At 38.5% G+C, this 21,343-nt stretch overlaps 4 protein-coding genes across 5 annotated transcripts; 2 read left to right on the top strand and 2 right to left on the bottom strand.

Annotated features, from left to right (window-relative positions):
- Nucleotides 1-1,496: 1,496 nt before the first annotated feature.
- Nucleotides 1,497-4,003, bottom strand: LOC137935431 (embryogenesis-associated protein EMB8-like). The gene is made up of 8 exons (XM_068780085.1): nt 3,707-4,003; nt 3,481-3,609; nt 2,884-3,015; nt 2,577-2,719; nt 2,382-2,479; nt 2,201-2,295; nt 2,047-2,100; nt 1,497-1,967 (listed from the first exon to the last, which is right to left on the bottom strand). Exons 1-8 carry the CDS (start codon nt 4,001-4,003, stop codon nt 1,776-1,778), a joined length of 1,140 nt encoding a protein of 379 aa, XP_068636186.1. The 3' UTR covers nt 1,497-1,775.
- A 2,801-nt stretch (nt 4,004-6,804) lies between these two features.
- On the top strand, nt 6,805-10,297 carry LOC137934462 (probable 6-phosphogluconolactonase 4, chloroplastic). Its single transcript, XM_068778803.1, has 3 exons — nt 6,805-7,163; nt 7,282-7,417; nt 9,541-10,297. Exons 1-3 carry the CDS (start codon nt 6,805-6,807, stop codon nt 10,003-10,005), a joined length of 960 nt encoding a protein of 319 aa, XP_068634904.1. The 3' UTR covers nt 10,006-10,297.
- A 375-nt stretch (nt 10,298-10,672) lies between these two features.
- Nucleotides 10,673-11,122, bottom strand: LOC137935430 (uncharacterized). The gene has a single exon (XM_068780084.1). The coding sequence runs from the start codon at nt 11,120-11,122 to the stop codon at nt 10,673-10,675; it is 450 nt and encodes a 149-aa protein (XP_068636185.1).
- A 2,979-nt stretch (nt 11,123-14,101) lies between these two features.
- LOC137933936 (rab GTPase-activating protein 22-like) lies at nt 14,102-20,732 on the top strand. Of its 2 annotated transcripts, none has more exons than XM_068778071.1 (5): nt 14,102-14,670; nt 16,843-16,975; nt 17,102-17,151; nt 19,149-19,202; nt 19,376-20,732. In XM_068778071.1, exons 1-5 carry the CDS (start codon nt 14,408-14,410, stop codon nt 20,580-20,582), a joined length of 1,707 nt encoding a protein of 568 aa, XP_068634172.1. In that variant the 5' UTR covers nt 14,102-14,407; the 3' UTR covers nt 20,583-20,732. The 2 variants fall into 2 exon arrangements, with proteins under 2 accessions (XP_068634172.1, XP_068634173.1); XM_068778072.1 differs by having other exon boundaries at nt 14,579-14,855.
- The last annotated feature ends 611 nt before the right edge of the window (nt 20,733-21,343 follow it).

Below are 21,343 nucleotides of genomic sequence, written 5' to 3'. Positions count from 1 at the left end.
CAATGGCGAGTGAAAGTGAATTCAAGAACCTCTATATGAACTCCAGAATTTTGGACGAATTTTACAAAGCGTAAGTTTTTTAAGCCTCTTTTGATCTGAGTTCTTATATTTGGAAAGTGTAATTTGGGTAAGTAATATTAATCCAAGAAAGTTTATTTTTTGAAAGTTTCCTATTTTGTTTTTATAGAACCTAGAAAGGATTCTAGGAAGGATTTCATTGGGATTCGGATTAGAAATTTTTTCATATGAATTGATCACTAGGGAAACAAATCTTGTGGTTAAAATTACAATTACCAGGTTTTCCATGTTTTATTGCTACTAGTATTGTTTGTTGGAGGATGAAATTCTTGGTTTACTATGTTATTGTTCACTTGTCTAGAACTGGTTTTTGGTGTTGGAAATTAATACTTCAAACATCTATCCTAGCAGCAACCGTATGAAATATCAGTGGCTTTATTATTTTACATTCAATAGCATATATTGCTTTTATTAGACATCTATTACAACAACTCTTATATCTTATTTACGACAGTATATTACTGTAACAAAAGACTATTATTCAATAGCTATTTTATTTTTCTTTTTGGTCTCTATTACAATAGCAATATATTAATATCTAGTACATTATAGTAGCAATATATTAATCTCCTTTTGATATTTGATATTGCACAAGAAGGAGGTCACAGTTAAATATCTTTTAAAGCTCATACATGGTTGATGAGCTAAATACTACAATGGCTAGAAAAAAATGATTTGCTTAAAATCACTACGGTTCCTTTAAAAGGACTATCTACTTATTTAAGCTAGTCTCAAGGTTTTTCATTACTCGTGATTTACTAAGTCACTTAAGTAAGCTTCCTCCTCCTGTGAATGAAGAAGATAGTATGTACATGAAGTGACTTAAACAAGATATACAAGTTCTCAGTTGGATGATTAACAATATGGAAGAAAATATCGCCAACAATGTTGTCCATCTCAAGACCACTAAACAAGTATGGGATATTTGTGCCAAGTTATACTCACAACACTAATAATCTACAAAAATTATATGATGTTTTTCAAACAATGTACAATACTAAACAAGGGGAGAATGCACATGATTATCTTGCTCGATTTTGAGGATTTATTCGATAATGGAAGATTGCTTAGCCTTATTCTACAGATATTGCGGTCCAGACATTAGTAGTCGTTATTTGCCTTGCTAATATCAAGCCTTAAATGGAGGTAATTAAGTCTCAAAATTGCTCTTCCTTCTTTTGATGATATATCAACTAGTGGTCGTAACAGAGAAGGAAGGTCTGGTCAAAATTCTTCCCGACCCGGAGATGGTTGGAGTTGTACTCATTGTGAAAAAACAAATCACATGGTGTACCCTAATTGGTTACAACAAATCAAGGGTTTGCCTCATCAACTAAGGAAGATCTAGGGCACTGTCTGAAATAAAAGCATTGTTTAAATAACCATCAAACTCAAATTTGATCTAAATCTGTCCAAAACTTATGGTTTGTGGGCTGGAACATGCTCTATATTACGAACGTAGGTTCAAATCCAGATCAGATCAATTGAAAATATCCGTTAACAAAGATATACACGGAGGGGAGTCGTGTTAAAATAGCAAACACAGAGACTGATAAAATACCCATTTCCACTTGCATTTCCAGTTGCTCAAGAGATTAACGATCCTGACGCATTTCATCTACATGAGCACAAGGGATTCGCAATCTCTGCTATAAGATAAAACCAGATTGAATGAATCTTATAAAAATTCATCTAGCTTATTCTGTCTGCTGATGCTCAACACCCGCTCGATTATCAGCAAGCATCTCTTTCTTTTCTCTCTCAAGATGCTCCAGGAACTCCATAACAACAGGATCAGTCCATGGAGCTCCAAATGGAACTTCATCTCCTGCTATCCAACCAAGATGGCCACCTTTTGGAGTAACTATCAATAAACAGTTCGCGTTGTCCTGAGAACACAGATCTCACACTTCAGATAAATTCAACTTATCTTCCAAAAACAGATGCTAACACAGTCGTCTTCTCTACCTTGATGTCTTCTCGAGGAATTGCCTGTTGTGGTGCGATTGGGTCATTCGCGGCCTGTAAAACAACCGTACCGAATCACTGCTTCCAGCAGTAAAGAAGTTCTCCACGATCACGGGAATTGAACTCAAAGAGTAACTAAATGGGAACTCATTACCTGGATACAGAGCAGAGGAATGTGGGCGTCTTTTATGGAATCTGAGCTGCATGAGTTCGAGTAATAATCATCGGCAGACTTGAAACCAAAGCAAACTGCAAGGATACACTGATGGTAACGGTTCTCTGAATCAATCCAGGAAATAATACTTGAGATTATAAAATCCCCAGAACCCATCTACCTCGCGTCAATCCTTCGTCGAATTCCTTCAGAGTCTTGGCGTTAGCTGCTAATTGAATGTTATATTCACCGCCCAAGCCTTCAAATAGGATTGCATGCCTGCAGAATTTCGTGAAGCAGAAGATAAAATTACAGATTAGTTTGATAAATGTTCCCGATAATCTGTAACAGACAAGCATACAAGTTCTAAGATTATTTCTTGTAAATTTTGCAGAGAGCACTTCGAAGCGATCGGTCGTAAACTTTATTGAAACCTTTTCGCAGATTCTCATCTGCAATGACCAGATTGAAAGGATTACACAGAGAAACCGCGCCGGATAGAGGGCAATTATCGGATTCCTGCAGCAAAGTGGAGGCAGAAGCACCAAAAAGAATCGTATGAGACGGACAAAGCAACCCATTTCCATTATCACCAACAAGTTTTAGTTATGAAATCAGATTCTTTTACTGAAAATGGACAGAGATCGAAAAAACTGAGCGGCAACATTTGGGCTGATTCCTACCTGACCTAAATAGCGAACCAGAATGTTGCCACCAAGAGACCAACCGATTGCATATATTTTTGATTTGGGAAAGCGAATCCCCACATGTTTCACTACATGAGAAAGATCTTCCGTAAATGAAGCTGAGTAAAGCTGCAATAGAAGTTCATGCAAATGGGGAACGTTAGTAAACGGCAACAGGTTTGTTAATCGGTCACTTGAAGCAAATACGGTAGCCGATGTTCTTGGTTCAGATTAACCGGAGAGGCTTATAAAGCTTTGGCTGGACAAGAAGGACATCTCCTTAAGAACTTGCTCTGCATTGCTCTGGGATTGACTAAGTGGGTTCCAGCTTTCCCCAAACAATGTTTTCAAAATCGAATGAAGGAGGTCATTGATGCCCAAAGGAGAAGAAGCAGAAAAAGAAAGAGGGCGATCAAATCCTGATCAGTTGCTCTCTTAATCCTACCGCAGTTCACAAATTCTAATAGCTTCAAACAGTTGCATCTCAAATCATCCAAAGATAAATAGTAAATCAGCCTAGTAAGTGAAGAAGCTCAGATTTATGGACTGAAAGTCTGGAAATAGAAATGTAACCGGTGAGGGTAGCGAAACCACCTGAGGCGTAGTTACAGGACTGTTCTCGCAGCCACGATTATTGAAGACGACGACGCGCCACCCCTTCTTACTCGCTCGAACGAGCATGTGCCTCACGTAAGCGTCACTACTCCCTCCCGTATGTCCTGGCTGCAAAATGTTAACATTTGATTACTTTCAAACAAAGAAACAGAGAAATATCTATACAAGAACGAAATCAAGTCATTGGCGAAAAGAAAGAAGGCACCAGTAGAATGAGCGTGGGAGAGTTGGGTGACAAGAGAGATTCGTCGCTGGAAACCCAGTCGAGAGCGACAGTGCCGTCGTCCTTCATTCTCAGGCACTCTCGCCGGAAAGTTACCTCGGGAACGGACCTGAATAAAAATGCGGCGATGGTCTCTACGTGGCCGTTCCATGTGAGGATCGGAAAGGGCTTGTAAGGGCGTCTGAGGGTGGCGAAAGTAGCAAGGAGAGAGTCCCGGGAGCCGATGATCTCGAGGGAGGACGGTCCGGTGGCGGAGCTTGCAGGGCTGTCGGAGGTCATGGTGCGTGAACGGGAACACTCCGGTGGAGAGACTAGACCCACTAGATAAGGCAACAGATTTTTCTTGAACAAACCAATAAGATTGGCAGTACGTGAATCTTAGGAGCCTGTTAGAAGATTTTAGCCACGTGAACCACAACGTCAAGGTTGCATTTGGATATCATTCAAACCGTTCATACAATGGATTTCATTTAAACTTTGAAGCAATGATATACAATGATGAGGTATAATGATTAGGTGAACCGTTCTAACGGTTGTGGTGAGATCGGTTCAACAAGTTTTGATCATTGGATTGAATTCGAATAATATTAAAACAAATTGAGGACACATTACCTCAATCTTGACATTGGAAAGTAGGGATCATATCATTTTTTATTTTAGACCCTCCCTCTGTCATTAAGGTTATCCATGAGGTAAATTACGATAATGACTAATTCAAAACGTAAATTATGAGAGTGTCATCTGCCTTCTTAACTTTTAATACCCCCTTCTCCCTTATAAAATGGCAGTCGATCTCGATTTGTTTGGTTTATTAATAAAAATTAGATTTGAAGCAATATGAATGACTGTTTGGTTGTTACAATGAACTTTTATTGGAATATCTCTGTCGAAATCAGACTCTGAGAAGAGTAATTTAGTCCATATTAGTTCATTCATTGCTTGTGTCATGGCTGTGTATTATGCCTCTACACTAGATCGAACAACCATATTTTGCTTTGTACTCTTACAAGTTACCAATTTTTCTCCAACAAATGTATAATACCTAGAAATAGATTTTTTTTTTGTCATTTGGAGAGTCTGCCCAATTAGCATTTACACAACCTTCAACATTGATATAGCCATGACTTTTGTATAAGAATCCTTGTCTAGGAGACTTTTTGAAGTATTGGAGAATCTGTTCTAGGGCTTGTCAATGAGAATTTTGAGGCTTATGCATGTAGTGGCTAGTAACACTCACAACAAAAGATATGTTAGGTCTAGTGACAGTAAAATATATTGATTTATGTACCAACCTTTGGTACTTTCCTGCATCTACAATTTCACACAATGTCCATAGGAGTGTCCAGGAGTGCTTGTAGGATGACACCCCAATATTTCTGTTTCATTAAATCAAGAACATAATTCCTTTGTAACAAGACAATGTCATATCTGGATTGCAACACTTCAATCCTAGGAAAATATTTTAGGAATCCTAGGTCTTTTGTCTTCAACTTCTTACACAACTTTTCTTTCACTTGGATGATACCTTTAAAATCAATGTTTGTGATAATAATATTATCAAGATACACAACTAGGAGGACAATTCCCTTGTTATTGTGTTTGACAAACAATGAGTGATCCATCACACGTCTGTTAAAACCAAACCAAAGTATGGTTGTATTTAACTTATCAAACCAGACTTGCAAGGATTGTTTCAGTCCATAGAATTTTATAATTTGCACATCATTCCCCCCTCAATTACAAATCTTGGTGGTTGATTTATATAAATTTCTTCCTCTATATCCCCAGTAAAAAATGCATTTTTCACATTAAGTTGATACAGGACCATTTAGAATTCAAAGCAAGAGAAAACAAAATTTATATCGAATTTAATCTGACCACAGGGGAAAATGTCTCCTCATAATCAATTCCATTGAATAGAATATAGCCTTTAGCCACTAATCGAACTTTAAATCTTGCCATCATCTCGCCTCGGTTATGTTTAATTGTAAACACCCACTTGCATCCTACTTTTTTTTATTTGTGGAAGAGTCATCAACTGCCAAGTTTAGTTCTCTTATAAGACTAACATTTTCTCTTTCATTGTTTTTCTCCATCTTGGATGTTGAAAAGTTTCTTGATAAGACTTAGGAAGAAGAGTAGAAGAAAGGGAAGTAAGGAATGTGCAACATAAGACTTAGGAAGAGGAGTAAAAAAAAAAAAAACAAGGAATGTGCAACATAAGACTTAGGAAGAGAAGCAATGAATGTGCAACAAGTAGAACACAACTGATGAGTGGATAAAAAATTAAACATGGGGGACCAAACATAATAGGTGAAGAAGGAGGATGCCTGACCTCAAGAGGTTATGTAGACTCCACAAATTGGTGTTCAACCAATTGAGAAGGAGGATGAATGTTGGTGTTGTCTATGCTTGATATGAGTGGATCTTCTAATAGCCTTATAGGCTTAGGAAAACATGTAAAAGGTGAGAACCCTAGAGGAGTATGACCTAATGAATAAAAAGATTGCCCCTTAAGAAAAGCGACATCCGTTAGCACAAACAACCATATTAAAGATGGATTATAACGTACATATCATATTTGGGTACGAGAGTATCCCAAAAAAAAAATGCATCTAATAGCCCAAAAGTCCAATTTTTTTGTGTGAAGAGATGTACCTTGAACAACATAAATACATCCAAACACCTTCAAACGGTAGAGAGAAACCATTATCATCATGAAACGGTCCAATTTTTTCTTTTAGTTATTCTATTTTGTTGTGGAGTATAAACAAACAATATTTGGTGAATAACACAATACTCACTACAAAAATTTTGAAATTCACCAGAGATACTAAAATTTGATTAAATATTTGTAATTGAGATATATGAGATTATTGCATCTCATTTATTTGAATGGGCACCGTTCATGTCCTTGATTAATTGGAGTCCACTTCAAACTGACGTGGCTGGAATGATACGTCCACGTATAGTTGCAGACAATGTTGGTGGCATTGGGAACTTCGTCGCTTCTGCAACGAGTGACGCCAGCTTCCATCCTGCTTTAATTACCACTGCCTTCAGCGACCCCTAAAAAGGTGATGGAGGCCTCAAAACTCTCCTATTCCTTCAGGGCGTATCCGTCCCTAATACTGCCAACAGCGAACCAATCCTTCCCCAAGCTTTCCTTTTCGCGATTCTTGGTCCCCTTCAAAGCTCCCCAGGTCTTCTTTAGATCGACGCCTTCTCCATATTCCACCAGTTTTTGTCGGAAAATTAACTCCGTAATGGCCGGAAAGCAGGTTGCCCAGGAGAAAGGGAAACTGTTGGTCTTCGATAGCGAGGAAGGTTTATCCGTTTCTTTGGCCGAGTACACCGCCCAGTTATCGGAGAAGTTCACTCGCGAAAGAGGGGCATTCACTGTGGTTCTGTCTGGTGGTTCCCTGATCGAATCTCTCAGGTGTGAATTTCATCTGGGAGTGAGGCTTTTTGGTTTCTTTCTGTTTTGGGTTGTTTGGTGTTTGTTTCGATTGGGGAATATGTGTCTCTGTAACCTTCCTTGTCTGTGGAAATGCTAGGAAATTGGTGGAGTCTCCTTATTTAGAATCCATTGAGTGGAGTAAATGGCATGTCTTCTGGGTGGATGAGAGGGTTGTCCCGAAGGATCATGAAGACAGCAACTATAAACTTGCTTATGATGGTTTCCTCTCCAAGGTAAAGCTTACATAATGAAAAAATTGTTGTTTTTACTGTGTCCTGTTTGAGTGCTACTGTGCTGCTTTTCTTTGATTCCTGACTTTGTTAAAGATCTCGCTTGTGGTTTTCATGACTGCTTTTTGAATCTTAAAGTTTCTGGGAACTAGATTACTACGACTGTTGTAACTTTGTGGAATCCGGAACGGAACTAGATTAATATGGGTTCTTTAAAAGTTTTAACTTGTTTTTGATATTCCCTCTGTGAACTGAACTTCATATTCGAAGCCTGTGTGTCTATGTTTAATTTGTAGTTCTCTTTTCTTCTGTTTTCTCTAGAAATGATGAAAAGTTATCTACTTAAAGAGAAAAAGGACAAGAAAAGCTGCCTCTAGAGATAGAAAAGAATTTAAAACTGAAATGAATTGCTTGTGATCGTCCTAGTGAATCCATGTTCGTGCTCCCACAGGATTCTTCATTGGAAATTTGAAATGTACCTCCGACCTCCAGAAGACCATAATTCATTTACATTTATCTGGTGATTCTTCCAATGTCTTAGCTACTCCATGGTAATTGAAATATTTATAACTTTCAAAATCACAGTGATCACTCATTGGGCAAGTTTTGAACACAACATTAGTACCTAGACATTCAGAAGAATGAGTTTATTGCTTTCATTTCCTTAAATACCTTGGTTGTGTTTGGAACACCGAAAATGGAGATACGAAAGGAAGAGAATAAAAAACGAAAGAGAAAAGAAAAGAAAAGAAAAGAAAAGAGTTTTATTTTTTCTTGTTTGGATGCCCATGGAAAACGAGAGAGAAAATGGAAGAGAAATGTAGTTTTTCTTGTTTGGATACACGTGTAAAATGAAAAGAAAAGAAAATTACTAATATTTTAAAATTTTGATTATTAAAATTTTCTCTCAAGTTTCTATTTCTTTTCCTTTCTCCCCAAATTCCATCATTTTGTGAGAGAAAATTTATTAACTAAGATATTTTCTCTCTTATTTTTTTTCTCTTATTTTTCTTCTCTCAATGATTCTCTACTTCCAAAGAACAGAAAATAACTTTCTTTCCCATTTTATTTTCTCTTAGTTTCCTTTTTGTTGGTTCCAAACAAGCCCTTAGGGTCTATTTGAAACCTCTAGAAAAGAAAAAAAGAAAAGAAAAAAGGTTTCTTTTCTATTGTTTTGATGCCCATGGAAAATAAGAGAGAAAACAAAAGATAAACATGATTTCTCTTGTTTGGATGCAAGGAAAAGGGAAAAGAAAAGAAAATTAATAATTTTAACTCCAAAGATATGGGAGCACCATGACATAAGGGTTTCCCACAAACTATTCCTAGAGAGCATTAATCCTCAGAAACTGCATTTTACTGTCTTTTTGTGTGGATAGGAGCCCAACAGGGTTCAAAGAGAAACTGTCTTGTTTCTTTTCCAAAATTCTGATCTGCAAGTTTCTGAAATCTTCCAAAACAGCTTATTCGATGGAAGGTAAAACATCTCGACCAAGCTATCAAGAAGTTGACATGCAATTGGTAAATGATTCATTAAATTCAATGTGCACATAATATAGCATTCTGCTCCTATTCATAAGACGAGCAAGCATCAATCACAGCAAAGAAACCCCTTGCAATACATGTATGATTTTATTTGTGCAAGAAAAATCTTGGTAGGCTTGTTCTAGTGCTATGAAATTATTCATACTTCTAGTAAAGTCATTATACATTTTGCTTATAGCTACAGGAAATTCTTCTCTGATGAAATTATTTTTTGTCTCTATGCGTCCTGTCATACATGTTGTTTATAGACTTGACTCGTAATCTGCTTGTTGTGTGAACATGGAACTAGTTTTGGGTAGTACATATGGAGCTGAATCATATTTGGAATGTTTGCTTGGCACTCAGAACTGATGAAGTGTCCTATATAATATAGAATGTAGAACTTTATCACAAATATCTCTGGCCATAATTGGGGAAGAAAACAATCTTTGCTCTTCATTCACTAAGCAATAGGAGGTGTAATTATCAGATTCACTTAGTAATGTGATTTTCCTGCAACTCTGCTTTTTTTTTTTTTATTATTATTCCATTGGGATCCTGACTTCTATAAACAAGTTGTTTATTTTTCCTTGGGATGACAGGTTCCTATACTTCCTGGTCACGTTTATGCCATAAATGATGCACTCTCGGCTGAGGGTGCTGCAGATGACTACGAGACATGTCTAAAGCAGCTGGTTAAGACAAGTGTGATCGACTCATCCGCTACTGGATGGCCCAAGTTTGATCTCATGTTGTTGGGGATGGGTCCCGATGGTCATGTGGCATCCCTTTTCCCAGGCCATCCTCTCATTCATGAGAAAGAAAGATGGGTAACCTTCATAAAGGACTCTCCGAAGCCACCACCAGAGAGGATAACTTTTACCTTTCCTGTCATCAACGCATCTGCTAATATTGCACTTGTGATAACTGGTGAGGGTAAAGCTGCTCCTGTTTCTAAAGCACTGGGTAGTGATCAAACTTCAATCTCCCTTCCCATTCAAATGGTTTCAACTGAAGATGGAGAAACGACTTGGTTTACTGACAAAGCAGCGGCGTCGAAGCTGTAAGTTTCAGGGTGTGTTTTGAGTTCTGGTGACACTATTACAATGTATCTGATATAATTTGCAAACCTGTGGGTGCTCGTGAAGAACCCTTTGATGCATTATCCCATTGTATTTCTATTAGGTACATCGTAAATTGTCTTTGTGTTTACATATTTTGCTTTTTGTTTTGTATCTGAGAACGAAATGTAGGAATAATTGGAGGAGATGATGCCTATGAAGTATCATCAGCGCTTCTTCTTTGAGGTAAAGAGTGAGCTTGTAAGGTTATGAGGGGAATTGAGAGCCTTATTTTCCATTCATGCCCAGATCACTAACATGAGCCGTGAATGGATGGTTTCTGTTCATTGTTAGCACATTTTGCGATGTTTAACCTTCGTAATGCTTAAATCCAGTACATTCATTGATATCACTGGCAACTATTGACAGAGTTTTTATCATCTAGATAGGAACCGAACGCGAAAATGAGAAAGGGAAGCCAATTTAGACATATTATTTAAATCATAGCTGAAATAATAAACCGAGATCTCTGTTTAACGGACTATAAATCATCAAATCTAGTAATTTGAACAGCAAAAAAGAAGTTATTTATCTGTTGCACGGAGCTGCTGGAAAGAGAAGCTGAGGAACCGAACCCGATTAGAAATAATACAGAAATAACGTAACCCTGTTTTCATTCCGCCTGTTCCTTTTCGTCTTCAGTTAGAAACGCCGATGTGGGGAAAGTTTTTCCGATTCCCATCGGAGTTTTGAAGTAAATCTTGTCGCTACCCGGGTCTTCGATGCTCATTTCGGTGATGGGTATCCACAGCAAGAGCTGTTTGCTCTTGATCCCTGTCATCTTCTTCATCTTGCACTTCTCCACATAGGCAGTCACCTCCATCGCGTAGCTAACCAGAGTGTTTGTCTCCGTGAAGAAGTGCTGGTAAGGAGCCTTCAGTTTCATCCAGACAAACCCGGTCTCCCTCACTCGTCCGCACTCTTCCAAGTCCTTCAATGGTAGGACACCTCCGGGGAATCCAAGCTCTTGGAGCAGGTTGACGGAGTGCTGATGGCAGGCTTCCGCACCACGGACGATCTCCACTCCGGCTCTGTCGTCTTCAGTGACCCCCCCGCCGGCCATGGTGAAGTCGATTTGAGAGTTGCGCAGAGTGCACGGTGGTGTTCCGAGGCAGGAGTGTGTTGCATTGCAGGCGTTGGACTATTTGAAGGGAAGGGGAGATTGGTGAAGGGAAGTTGAGCTAACTTAAGGGAAGGTTCATGGGTCTGGTCACCAACAGCAACCGTTTTTTTTTCTTTCCAGGAGCCAATACAAAAACCTTAGCAGGGTTTGGAGTAGTTAACACAGCGCAACCAATACTCCTGCTGCAAAACTAAAAAAAAAATGAAGAATGGGCAACATGTAAAAATTAGATTTTGAGTTGCTTTTGTTAGATTTTTGCCACCCCTAGTCACAATTAGAAGTAATTATATTTTTAAAATTATCTTTATAAATTAAAATTTTATGGAGAATGGTTGAAAGGGGAGGCCTTATTTTATCAAAAAACATGAACTTTGAAAACAAGATCATACTTGTGTTCTTTTTGAATTCATAGACATACTAAGCAAATGCTTACTGAACCATTTAACAAGCAACGATATTGTTTTATTCTGTTTTTCTCCTAAAATTCTCTCAGTTTGCTGCTCAGGGGACAGTCTTTCTCTTAGAATACAATTTATAGGTAACAGAACTACACATCCTTCAAGCATTATTGATGAGATAGTGTTTGTTAGCCATAATCAATCGATTTACTATTCTTTGTTGAGATAGTTAAGATACCATGAGAGATAATCCCATAGTTAATCTTATCTTGGGTTTGGTGATCTTCACCAATCTGAGCCACCCTTATCCATCAACCTAATGCAGTTATTGACTCATAAACCCACCCACTAGATAATCCTTTTCTTTTTCTTCAACTAATCTTATTCTTAATCTTCTTGGCTTTTAATGAGGTAGACAAATTAGGGGAAGGCCAAGGAGGCTTGAACCCCTGAGACAAAGGTTCTATAATGAAGAATATTAAAGAAGGGTTCTATTCTCAACTCTCTTTATCAAGGGTAGGGTAGGGTAGACACAAGAGTCCAAAGATTATGTATAATTGAAGCAATTCTTTAACCAAGAAAGCCATTAAAAAAATGAAAAAAAGGAACTTCAATGCTACATGTGACTCACTTTAAAATTCATGTGCATTGCAAACAAAAGCATGTGGGAGGACACGAGTGGGACCCTTTTCCTCAATGCCCCCTCCAGTCCTGTCCATGAAAGAATTACAAATAATCTGCCGGCTACTATAAAATAAAGAGGATCTCCAGTGCCCCTTCTTTCTGGGTTTTCTTCCTTGCTCAAAGCTTTTCTTCTAGGAAGAGGTTGAAGAGATAGAGACAGGCCAAAATCTGGTAAAAACACCCTAAATTTTAGTACCTTTTAAAGCGTGTAGCAGCTTCAAAGCTCTTCAATCACTCCTTTTTGTGACTCTGGCTGGCCTGATTCTTTTGACCAAGGAGGCCTGCTTTGTAGGTGTCAACCTCTTCAGTTATCTCTTTCTTTGATGGAAACCCACCACAGACACCCATGTCCCAGAAAGAAAGGAATTATCTGCTCTCCATGTTTCTTCAGCTTCTAAGCAAACCGTGGCATCTCTTTCATTGACTTAAAAGCAGCTCTGGTGAAGCTAGTCCAATTTGAGCAGAGACGAAAAGGAGGGCGGAAATCAGGGAACAAGAGGAGAATCTAATTTCAATTATGAGTAATAGCAGGTTGGTGAAGAAGTCGGTGGACCACTTATTCGAGTCTCACTGAACTGGCATTTAGTGAATGATTTTAATTTGATGGGTCATTTTAAGTTGGTTTGCAAGATTCTTACTTATTACTTCTCCTCCCAATGCCTTGTTCAATTCTTATAAAGATTTTAAAATCAACTTGAACACTCCTACCACAACAAAAAAAATAAAAAAATAAAAAAATCTGCTATCATGAAAGGTATAAATCAAGCCAAAGAAGCATCATATACAGGTCTTTTTATGTTCTGTAGGGTCCTAATCCCCTTCTCACTTTACTTCACTGTGTAGACAGTCATAGATCCCAACTCTTTTAAGGGAAATTTACCAAAGTGACCCCAACTTCTTGGACCTCTTTTGAGCAGAGACCTTAATCGTGGCTGAGAAGAGTAGTTGGCTGGGGACTGGTTGAATTAAAGGAAGAGATGAGAATCATGAGAAGAAGTTGAGGAAAGAGACTTCTCAAAGGACATGTCCAGGAACCCAAATGAAAAAAAATACTAAAAAAGAAGGGGCGGTGGGGTGGGGCTCTTGTAAGCTCTGCATTTGGAGCATTTGGTGTCAACACTTTCACTACAGGCCATTAAGAAGTGGTTAAAAGGAGGAAGCATGGTTTGGTAAGCTGACGCCTGATGGTAGGTAATGCTTGATAAGTTAGATATTATTGGATTAACCTCAATATTCTTTTGATGGTGATATGGATCATAATTTTACTTGCTATTAAACGGCAAATCGAACCCTTCAGTTCTAAGAATTTTAATAAAGAAGACAATATCGATCTAAAGAGAGATAGAGAGAGAGAAAGAGAGATGAAAATAAGGTGGATTGAAAGGGATTGGTGAGGGGAGAGGAAAATAAAGCAGCAGAAACTAGAAAGAAAGAAAGAAAGAGGAGACTCTGTTTCATAATAATGGAAGACGATGATGAATGAGAATGACAGTCACGATCATTTACCTTGCAATTATGGATCAAAATTTCCTGTGTTAGGAGTTGATCAATTTCTCCGTGTCTCGCATGAATGAAAACCTCTGCATCTATCTCAGACTTAAATGGGGAAAATCCAAGAAGAACAGCTATGAATCGGAGAACTGTTGAGAATTGGTTGTTTGATGGGCCATCTCTTACGCTTCCTCTCAGTAAGAGGTCACATGGCTTGCATGTTTCTTATCCCTTGCCGGTGGGCCCATTGGGAAGGCTCCATCGTATCCCATGTGATCTAGTGATTATTTAAAATGGGGACGAGCGTTTGAAAGGATTCTCTTGTCGCCCTAACCCGGGCCTTTCTAAATTCCGACTCTCCAGCACCGGCAGTTGTGACCAGGTCCGGAGCCGACGCCGTCCGTGTCAGTGGCAAAAAGGAGGATATGTACAGGAGACAAGGGTAAAATGGGTAATCTGATCTTGTTGTATTATAAAATAATCAAATTCCGCCTATGTCCGTAAGGCGCAAAAGTAAAGTCATCGGTCCACTCGACTGCAGAGAAAGCGCGAGTAGAGAAAGAAAGTAGAGGAAATTAAGAGAGTGAAAAAGCAAGTTGGGTTTAGGGAAGGAGAGAGAGGGAGGAGGTGGGAGGGGGGTTCTCCGTCGGTAATGGTGGAGGCGCGACTGGGGGCGCTGGGCAAGGGAAGTGCAAACTTGCGGCTGCTCTGCCTCATGTTCTGGTCCTCCTTCGTTGGGAATGGTGGAGGCCTCGTCGTCGGAGCACTCGGCAGTGGCAACTGCAACGGTCGGGCTTTCATCGGCGGCGGTGGTGGTGCGGGATTTTGGTCTGGCTGGAATGGTAGTGGAGTAGCGATCGCCGTGACGTCCATGGCTGGGTTCGCCCTTGTCGCCACTCTCGTTTACTCTCGTAGGTAATTTTACCCACTGGTTTCTGCTTTTTCTACCATACGACCCCTCCTTCTCCCTCCTAGATGAAAGCCCTCCGACGCTCCCATACTTCGTCTTCGTCGTCGTCTTCGTGGGTTCATTTACGATCGGTTCTTTATGTTGTCTCCTCCTCCTCCTCGTCTTCGTCCGCATCTTCCATTCCCAATAGGTGAGTCCATTTTCTGACCCTTTCTTCTTCTTTCATCCTTTGTTTCTTTTTTTTCTTTTAAACAATTTCTTTTTTATTGATACTTATGTCTTTATGCTTTGGATTCCAAAGTTGTCAGATCCGATCTTCCGCTAACGAACTCTGGAGCTTTGCATATGTTCTCATCATTATATTTACTTCGTTTTTCCGAGTACTTGTTGAGATTTTGCTCGGACTTGCGAAGTATTGGGAGGATTTGGATTCTGGTTTCTATTCGTTTATTCTTGTTCTTTATTAAGATCGAAACTTTTATGAATTGTAAGTTTGGACTTTGGTTTTGTATCTTATAGTCTTTTCAACTATATTTATTCATTAATTTCCTTATTTCCTTTCTGTATTTACATTCTTATTTTATGTTATTTTCTTCTTCTCTTTGTTCTTGGCGGCTCGGTTCCTGGAAAGAGGGGGAAGGGGGGAAGTTCCGGTTCTTTCTTGATTCGGTAATAGAGTTTTGACGTGTTCATTTGGGGAGATTTCTTTGAGATTGTTATTTTGGTCTGATCTCAGAATCCTTCTTGTTTCTCGCGGTTACGAGCTCAAACTAACCATGCCGATTGTAATATAATGAAATTATTTTTTACTTCTCTTTACTAGTTCCATAGTATCTATGGCTTTTTTGAGAAAGATAGGATCCATAGTGATGCATGGACAGATTTTTTTGCCGTTCGAATTCATGAAGATATGGTCCCTTTGCTCCTTCTTACTCTTCAAAATTTTTGGGTCAATCATGATAATAGCTTACATAAACTCTAGGAAAAGCAATACTTATTAAACTGTTGGAGTGTGAGCGTCTTCTAAAGCGCCAAGGCATCTATGTAAGACAAATTGTAGAAGAACAACTAAGTATGAAGACTGTGAGGAAGACGAGGGACCTTATCTGGACAGCTTTTTCATCCTGCATTTTCTGCTTGAATATATTCTATTTACAGTAGAAATAAGGGTGTAAAAATGATTATGCATGAATATGAGCAAAATTGAGAAGTATCGGGTTTCTATTACTGGAAACAGACCTTCTTTTATTAGCACAGTAGCTCGTCATCCAATTTGCTTGATTGGGATACCTCATACTACTGTTGCTTGCTAGGAAGCATAAGTGTTAAAATGTGAAATTCTGTCCGTAATATCATGTCTGTAGAGAAAGCTTGCATAGTTTCTTCAGTAGTCTATAGGGGTTAAAGGATGAGGAAAGATATTTCATGAATGAGTGATTTTTTTTTTGTAGTTACATCCCACTGGTTTCTGGGATGTAGTCCATTTTCTGCTCCCAAATCCAAATCTAAATCTAAATCTATTTGCGCTCATTTAGTGGCTGCATAAGCTCGGCATTAGTTTCCATATTATTTGGTTTTAGTGTTATATGTCATCTTTTGGGGCATTTATGTGCAGAGACAGAGAAATTTGAAATTCTAAAGAAGTATTCAGAAGAATCTGTTTGCTTGGGTAGATCCCAGTAACTCGGTCATTTTTCAAAATTTTCTTTTAAAATCTACTTTGTAAGCTTGTGGAATAAAAAAAATAGAAAAAGTGATTCTGGAACTTCCTCCTTTAGTGGTATACTGGTGAGTACTCCAGCTCACGTTCTAATAAATTGATGGTCTCGATTGTCAGTTACATAACTTGGGTACATTGATTCTCAGTTGATTGTCAAACTTGAACCAAGATCTCGTATTATGAAGTCCACATTGTTAATTTATTTTTCTTTTTTTCTTGCATCTTTTCCCTATGTTGGTTTCCTTGTAACCTATTGACTTTGGCATTGGACTAGAGTGCTGTCAGTTAGACGATATTTTGAGCTGTGATTACGTATTTCTGTGGGCATAAGTCCCAAATTTGCTCCTTTTTTTCTCTCATGGATTTGAGTGAAGAGACGCCATTTATGCAAGTTGAAAAGGTCTGTTTGTAGCCTCAAATTCCACTGTTATGACACTGCTCCATAACTGTCTTTCAGGAGTAGTCTCAAATCTCCATGGTATCGTAGGAGGAGAAAGCATGCTCTTTCACCTCGGTTATGGAAAAGTTTGTTTGCACCAGACGGAAAACTTCGAGATGGGGTCAAATTTTTGAAAAAAGTTCGCAGTGGAGTAAGTTGTTATCTAGTGGCTGCGTGTGGTTTTTATATTTTGTAATTCAGTTCTTTTGCCACATTTTTTCATTCCTATACTCTTCTATCCTTGCTCTTCTGATTCATTATTGTTTTCATAATGCAGGGTGTTGATCCTAGCATTAGGGCAGAGGTCTGGCCTTTCTTGCTTGGAGTGTAAGAGTTTCTGCCTTTATGACTTTGAATTGGTGTCCTGTGTGTGAAGTGATGAGATTGAAAACAATCATTTTGGAGTTCTTGTTTTCCTTGATGTGGTTGTGTTGTACTAACTTGCTGAATAAATATCAAATCCTGTGAAATCTAAGGATATAGGTTATTAAACCAGAAAGGTCATGGGTGGAAACAGATTTTTCAAAACCTTCGCCATGAAAAACTTCTTTATTTTATAAAATCATCTGGATATTTTTTAGGATTTTTTGAAGTTATAAATGAAACTTCACCGTTTCAAAAAAAAATTTAGGTTTTTTATGCATATCCGTTTTGCATGTAATGGTGCCCTGGTCTTCCATTTTTCTGATGATGAACTTTTCTAAATTATGTGTCTCTACCACCAGCATAAGAAAATAAGGTTTGGCAGGCCTCCCCCAAAAGTCTCAAGGTTTAGTTGCTGTGCTGAAACAACAATTAGAACCTACTTTAGATTGGCCTTGCAACCTAATGACGTTTATATATAACTAGATGATCTTAATTTTAGGATGCATACTAGGAGCTAAAATGGCTAGAGGGTTAACTGAGAAAAAGTAAGAATTGCTTTGAAATGGGGTTGACCAAAAGTGGACTGGACTGGTTTCTTCTGCCATAGATTGTAGCAGGACAGGTAGAAATGTAGTTTGGGTTTGTGCATGTTGGTCATCCCTTGTCGACTTATCTACATTTACTAAACAATATGGTCTGTAAAATAGTATTATTATTATTATTATTATTTGTTGAGTAGTCATAGAAAAATGAGAAGAAAAGTTAATAGGTTATAAAATTGAGAATAAGGCCTCTTAAGTGGCTAGTTATCTTGGGATGGAACCGGACTCAATTCAATAGTGATATTAGAACAGGTTAAGCGTTGGCCGAGGCTCAGTGTGTGATCCCCGGGTTACTTGTGTATTGTGGGCTCCAGTGTGTATTGTCTTTGCTTATAACACTAAATAACTTCATTGAAGTGGATTTTTTGGCAAATGTTAAGTTTATTTGTGTCTCATGTTTTATGGAAAATGATGGTGAATACCTTACCGATCAATTGTAAAAGAAATTACTTGAGTAAAATACTGCTCGTGACACACAGTAGCCTGGGCCCTGAGGTTCCATTATCGATATCTCCAGAAGATAAAAATAGTAGCAATATGGATGAGTTTTTGTTAGATGTATAAAATGTAGACCCCTAAGATGATTTTCCAGAGTTTTAACAACCGTGACTTGGACATCGTAGAAGAGGGACATGCTGGCAGACTCAGAATTGCTATGTATGCTTAATGACTTTTTAGTTTTGGAAATGTTGACAACATAGACTGGTAGTATTGATAGCTTCCTTTCAAAAGATGGAGTGCAAAGGACATTTCGTTGGCTTGGGTACGAAGTCTTTACAAGATATCATTTAAACATCAACTAAACAAAATCAGTTCTCTGTTATCACCACATTTTGTTGTTGTTCTAACATGGCAATACAGTTGTCGGGATGGTAGAGTGTGTAACTTGTTTGATTTTTCATGTGCTTATACTTCACACAGCTTTTTTTTCACTCTATTACATTGAGATTTGAATTCAAACAATCTTACAAGACATCATTTAGCCTTCAGCTAAGCCAATTTAGGTGATCCTTTTGTTACAGCATTCATCTAGTGTCCTATAAAATGGCAATACTGTCTTTTTGATGGTGGAGAGTAACTTTGTTTAATTTTTTATGAGCTTATATTTTGCAGTAAATTGAGATGGTTGTTTACACAAATTATGTGTCCGGGTTGAAGACAGATTCTTGATATTGTACCTTGTTGTATTGTTCTGTATTTTACCTCATGTGTTTGCTTATCGTCTTGGAGTATTTGATTAATAAGCTGTGTGCACTACTTTTTCTTGTCATAGAATGTTCTTGTTGTTTGCATTTTTTTAAAAAAATATTTGATGTTTTCTCTAATAGGTTGTTTTCTATTCTTTATTGATTACAGTTACGACTTAAACAGCACAAAGGTTGAGAGAAATGCAGTCAGAACACAGAAAAGGTAATTTCTTTCGGGCTGCATTTTGTTTTCCTTTTTTTTTTTTTTTGAACGAGTGGAACTGTTTCTTCTTTCATTTGTAATGTTAAAATGATTACCTATGCCAGAAAGAAGCCTTGTTATCTTCATCTTGCCTGGTGCCAACTTACTGTTGCCATTGTCTCCTTGTCTTATAGGAAAGAATATGAGAATCTTAGAAGAAAATGTCGGCGACTTCTGAAGCAGTTGGATGAGAATTATATGAAATCGGGTGAATTAGGTTCCCAGACTAGAGATTCTCCTAGCTCAGAGGATGCCGTTAGTGCTAGAGAATCCCTTTCTACTGAAGGTGAGATTTTGGAAGAAGAGGAAGGTGAAGAAGATGAAGAACAAACAGTTGGAGAAAAGGATTCTAGCTGTAAGTCACGTGCTGAGGATGAACAGGAAGATGAAGACAAGAGTGGCTTGACCCAATTTGATGCCTCGGCTGTTGAAACTGAATCTTCTGATTCTGAATCTTCGGTTGAAGAATCAGAGACCCCCCCAGAACTTATAGAGGAGATTGATCCCAAGGACTCCAAAACATCCAAAATCCACACAGTTGAGGACGTAGTTACATGGCAGCGGATCATTCGTCTTGATGCTGTACGGGCCAATGCTGAGTGGGTCATTTTCTCCCCGTCCCAAGCCTCGGTTTCAGAAGCTCGGGCATGCAGGTGTGCTCAGGTTGTGGGACTGAGGGATTATGACCAGTTAGAGCCATGCAGAATCTATCACGCTGCAAGGTTAGTGGCCATTCTTGAAGCATATGCAATTTACGACCCAGAAATTGGTTACTGTCAAGGGATGAGCGACTTGCTATCCCCCATTATAGCTGTTATGGAGGAGGACCACGAGGCATTCTGGTGCTTTGTTGGCTTCATGAAGAAAGCTCGACACAATTTTAGGCTTGATGAAGTAGGGATAAGGAGACAGCTTAATACAGTGTCTAAGATTATTAAGTACAAGGACTCGTATCTGTATAAGCACTTGGAGAAGCTTCAAGCTGAAGACTGCTTCTTTGTGTATAGGATGGTGGTGGTTATGTTCAGGCGGGAGTTGAGCTTTGAGCAGACACTCTGTCTGTGGGAGGTGATGTGGGCTGACCAGGCAGCAATCAGGGCACGGATTGGAAAATCTGCATGGGGTAGGATAAGGCAGCGGGCTCCGCCAACAGAAGATCTACTACTATATGCAATTGCTGCCAGTGTGCTGCAGAGAAGGAAACTGATCATTGAAAAGTATAGTAGCATGGATGAAATAATGAGGGAATGCAATAGCATGACTGGACAGTTGGATGTCTGGAAGCTATTGGATGACGCCCATGACTTGGTGGTAACACTTCATGACAAAATACGGGAGTAATTTTTGGATTCACTTGTCAACTAAGTCTTTTCTCGTTCAATTTTTCTGTTTCTTTTTTTCAAAAGAAATTTTAACTGGCTCTGTCACCAAGTCTTTCATACAAGATTGTAACAAACTTGTTGCTCAACAAAAAAATTGCTCTTTCTTACAGATTCCTCTCAAACTCTTCTCTATTTAGTTATGTTATTTTGTAGCTTCTTGTTCTTAACTAAGCAGCAACGTATGTCTGATGAAGATTCATGGCGATTACTGCTATGTTCACCACACTGATATCAGCGAACCACCACCATGCATCGTAGAAGAGATACTGAAGGACTGGAAGAACTCACTCGGGCCATGTTGTATTTACCATTTCTTCCATGACAAAATAAAAAAAACAGGACTCATAATGCCAACTGATCTATTACACGGGGTGTATTGTTTAAAGCTATTATTAAACTGAATGTAAGACTGCCAATATATGACAAAATTATAACATAAAGGCTGTCACATACTACTGGGTAGGTGTTTCGGTATTCTATACCATGGTAAGATCCTTAAAATACCTCTAAAATTCGACCCTCAGATTGTAGCCGATTTCAATCATTTCATGCTTAAGAAACCACCGCTTCAACTTTAATAAGTTAATTCAGAGTTTTGAGTGAATAAAGGGCCGTCCAAGATTTATAATCAAAAACAGCATTTGAAGCTCTTCATAGCAACGAGAGTGGTAAAAGGAAAGACGACGAGACAAAAGGATAAAAAGAGGCATGAGCACATGC

This window comes from Aristolochia californica, unplaced genomic scaffold (assembly GCF_029961685.1).
Source record: "Aristolochia californica isolate CCGP_79_NKW_82.1479 unplaced genomic scaffold, dmAriCali1.0.hap1 SCAF_6, whole genome shotgun sequence".
In the NCBI taxonomy this organism is placed as follows: domain Eukaryota; kingdom Viridiplantae; phylum Streptophyta; class Magnoliopsida; order Piperales; family Aristolochiaceae; genus Aristolochia; species Aristolochia californica.
This window is presented reverse-complemented; position numbering and strand designations above follow the sequence as displayed.

Excerpts from the sequence above, each read along its gene's own strand:
- LOC137935431 (XM_068780085.1), bottom strand. The coding sequence starts at position 4,003 with ATGACCTCCGACAGCCCTGCAAGCTCCGCCACCGGACCGTCCTCCCTC. Across the intron at positions 2,720-2,883 it reads TGGTTCGCTATTTAGGTCAG|GAATCCGATAATTGCCCTCT; the intron begins GTAGGAATCAGC and ends ACTTTGCTGCAG. Across the intron at positions 1,968-2,046 it reads TTCCTCGAGAAGACATCAAG|GACAACGCGAACTGTTTATT; the intron begins GTAGAGAAGACG and ends CTGTGTTCTCAG.
- LOC137934462 (XM_068778803.1), top strand. The coding sequence starts at position 6,805 with ATGGAGGCCTCAAAACTCTCCTATTCCTTCAGGGCGTATCCGTCCCTA. Across the intron at positions 7,164-7,281 it reads TCCCTGATCGAATCTCTCAG|GAAATTGGTGGAGTCTCCTT; the intron begins GTGTGAATTTCA and ends TGGAAATGCTAG. Across the intron at positions 7,418-9,540 it reads ATGATGGTTTCCTCTCCAAG|GTTCCTATACTTCCTGGTCA; the intron begins GTAAAGCTTACA and ends TTGGGATGACAG.
- LOC137935430 (XM_068780084.1), bottom strand. The coding sequence starts at position 11,122 with ATGGCCGGCGGGGGGGTCACTGAAGACGACAGAGCCGGAGTGGAGATC.
- LOC137933936 (XM_068778071.1), top strand. The coding sequence starts at position 14,408 with ATGGTGGAGGCGCGACTGGGGGCGCTGGGCAAGGGAAGTGCAAACTTG. Across the intron at positions 17,152-19,148 it reads TGGCCTTTCTTGCTTGGAGT|TTACGACTTAAACAGCACAA; the intron begins GTAAGAGTTTCT and ends TATTGATTACAG. Across the intron at positions 19,203-19,375 it reads GCAGTCAGAACACAGAAAAG|GAAAGAATATGAGAATCTTA; the intron begins GTAATTTCTTTC and ends CTTGTCTTATAG.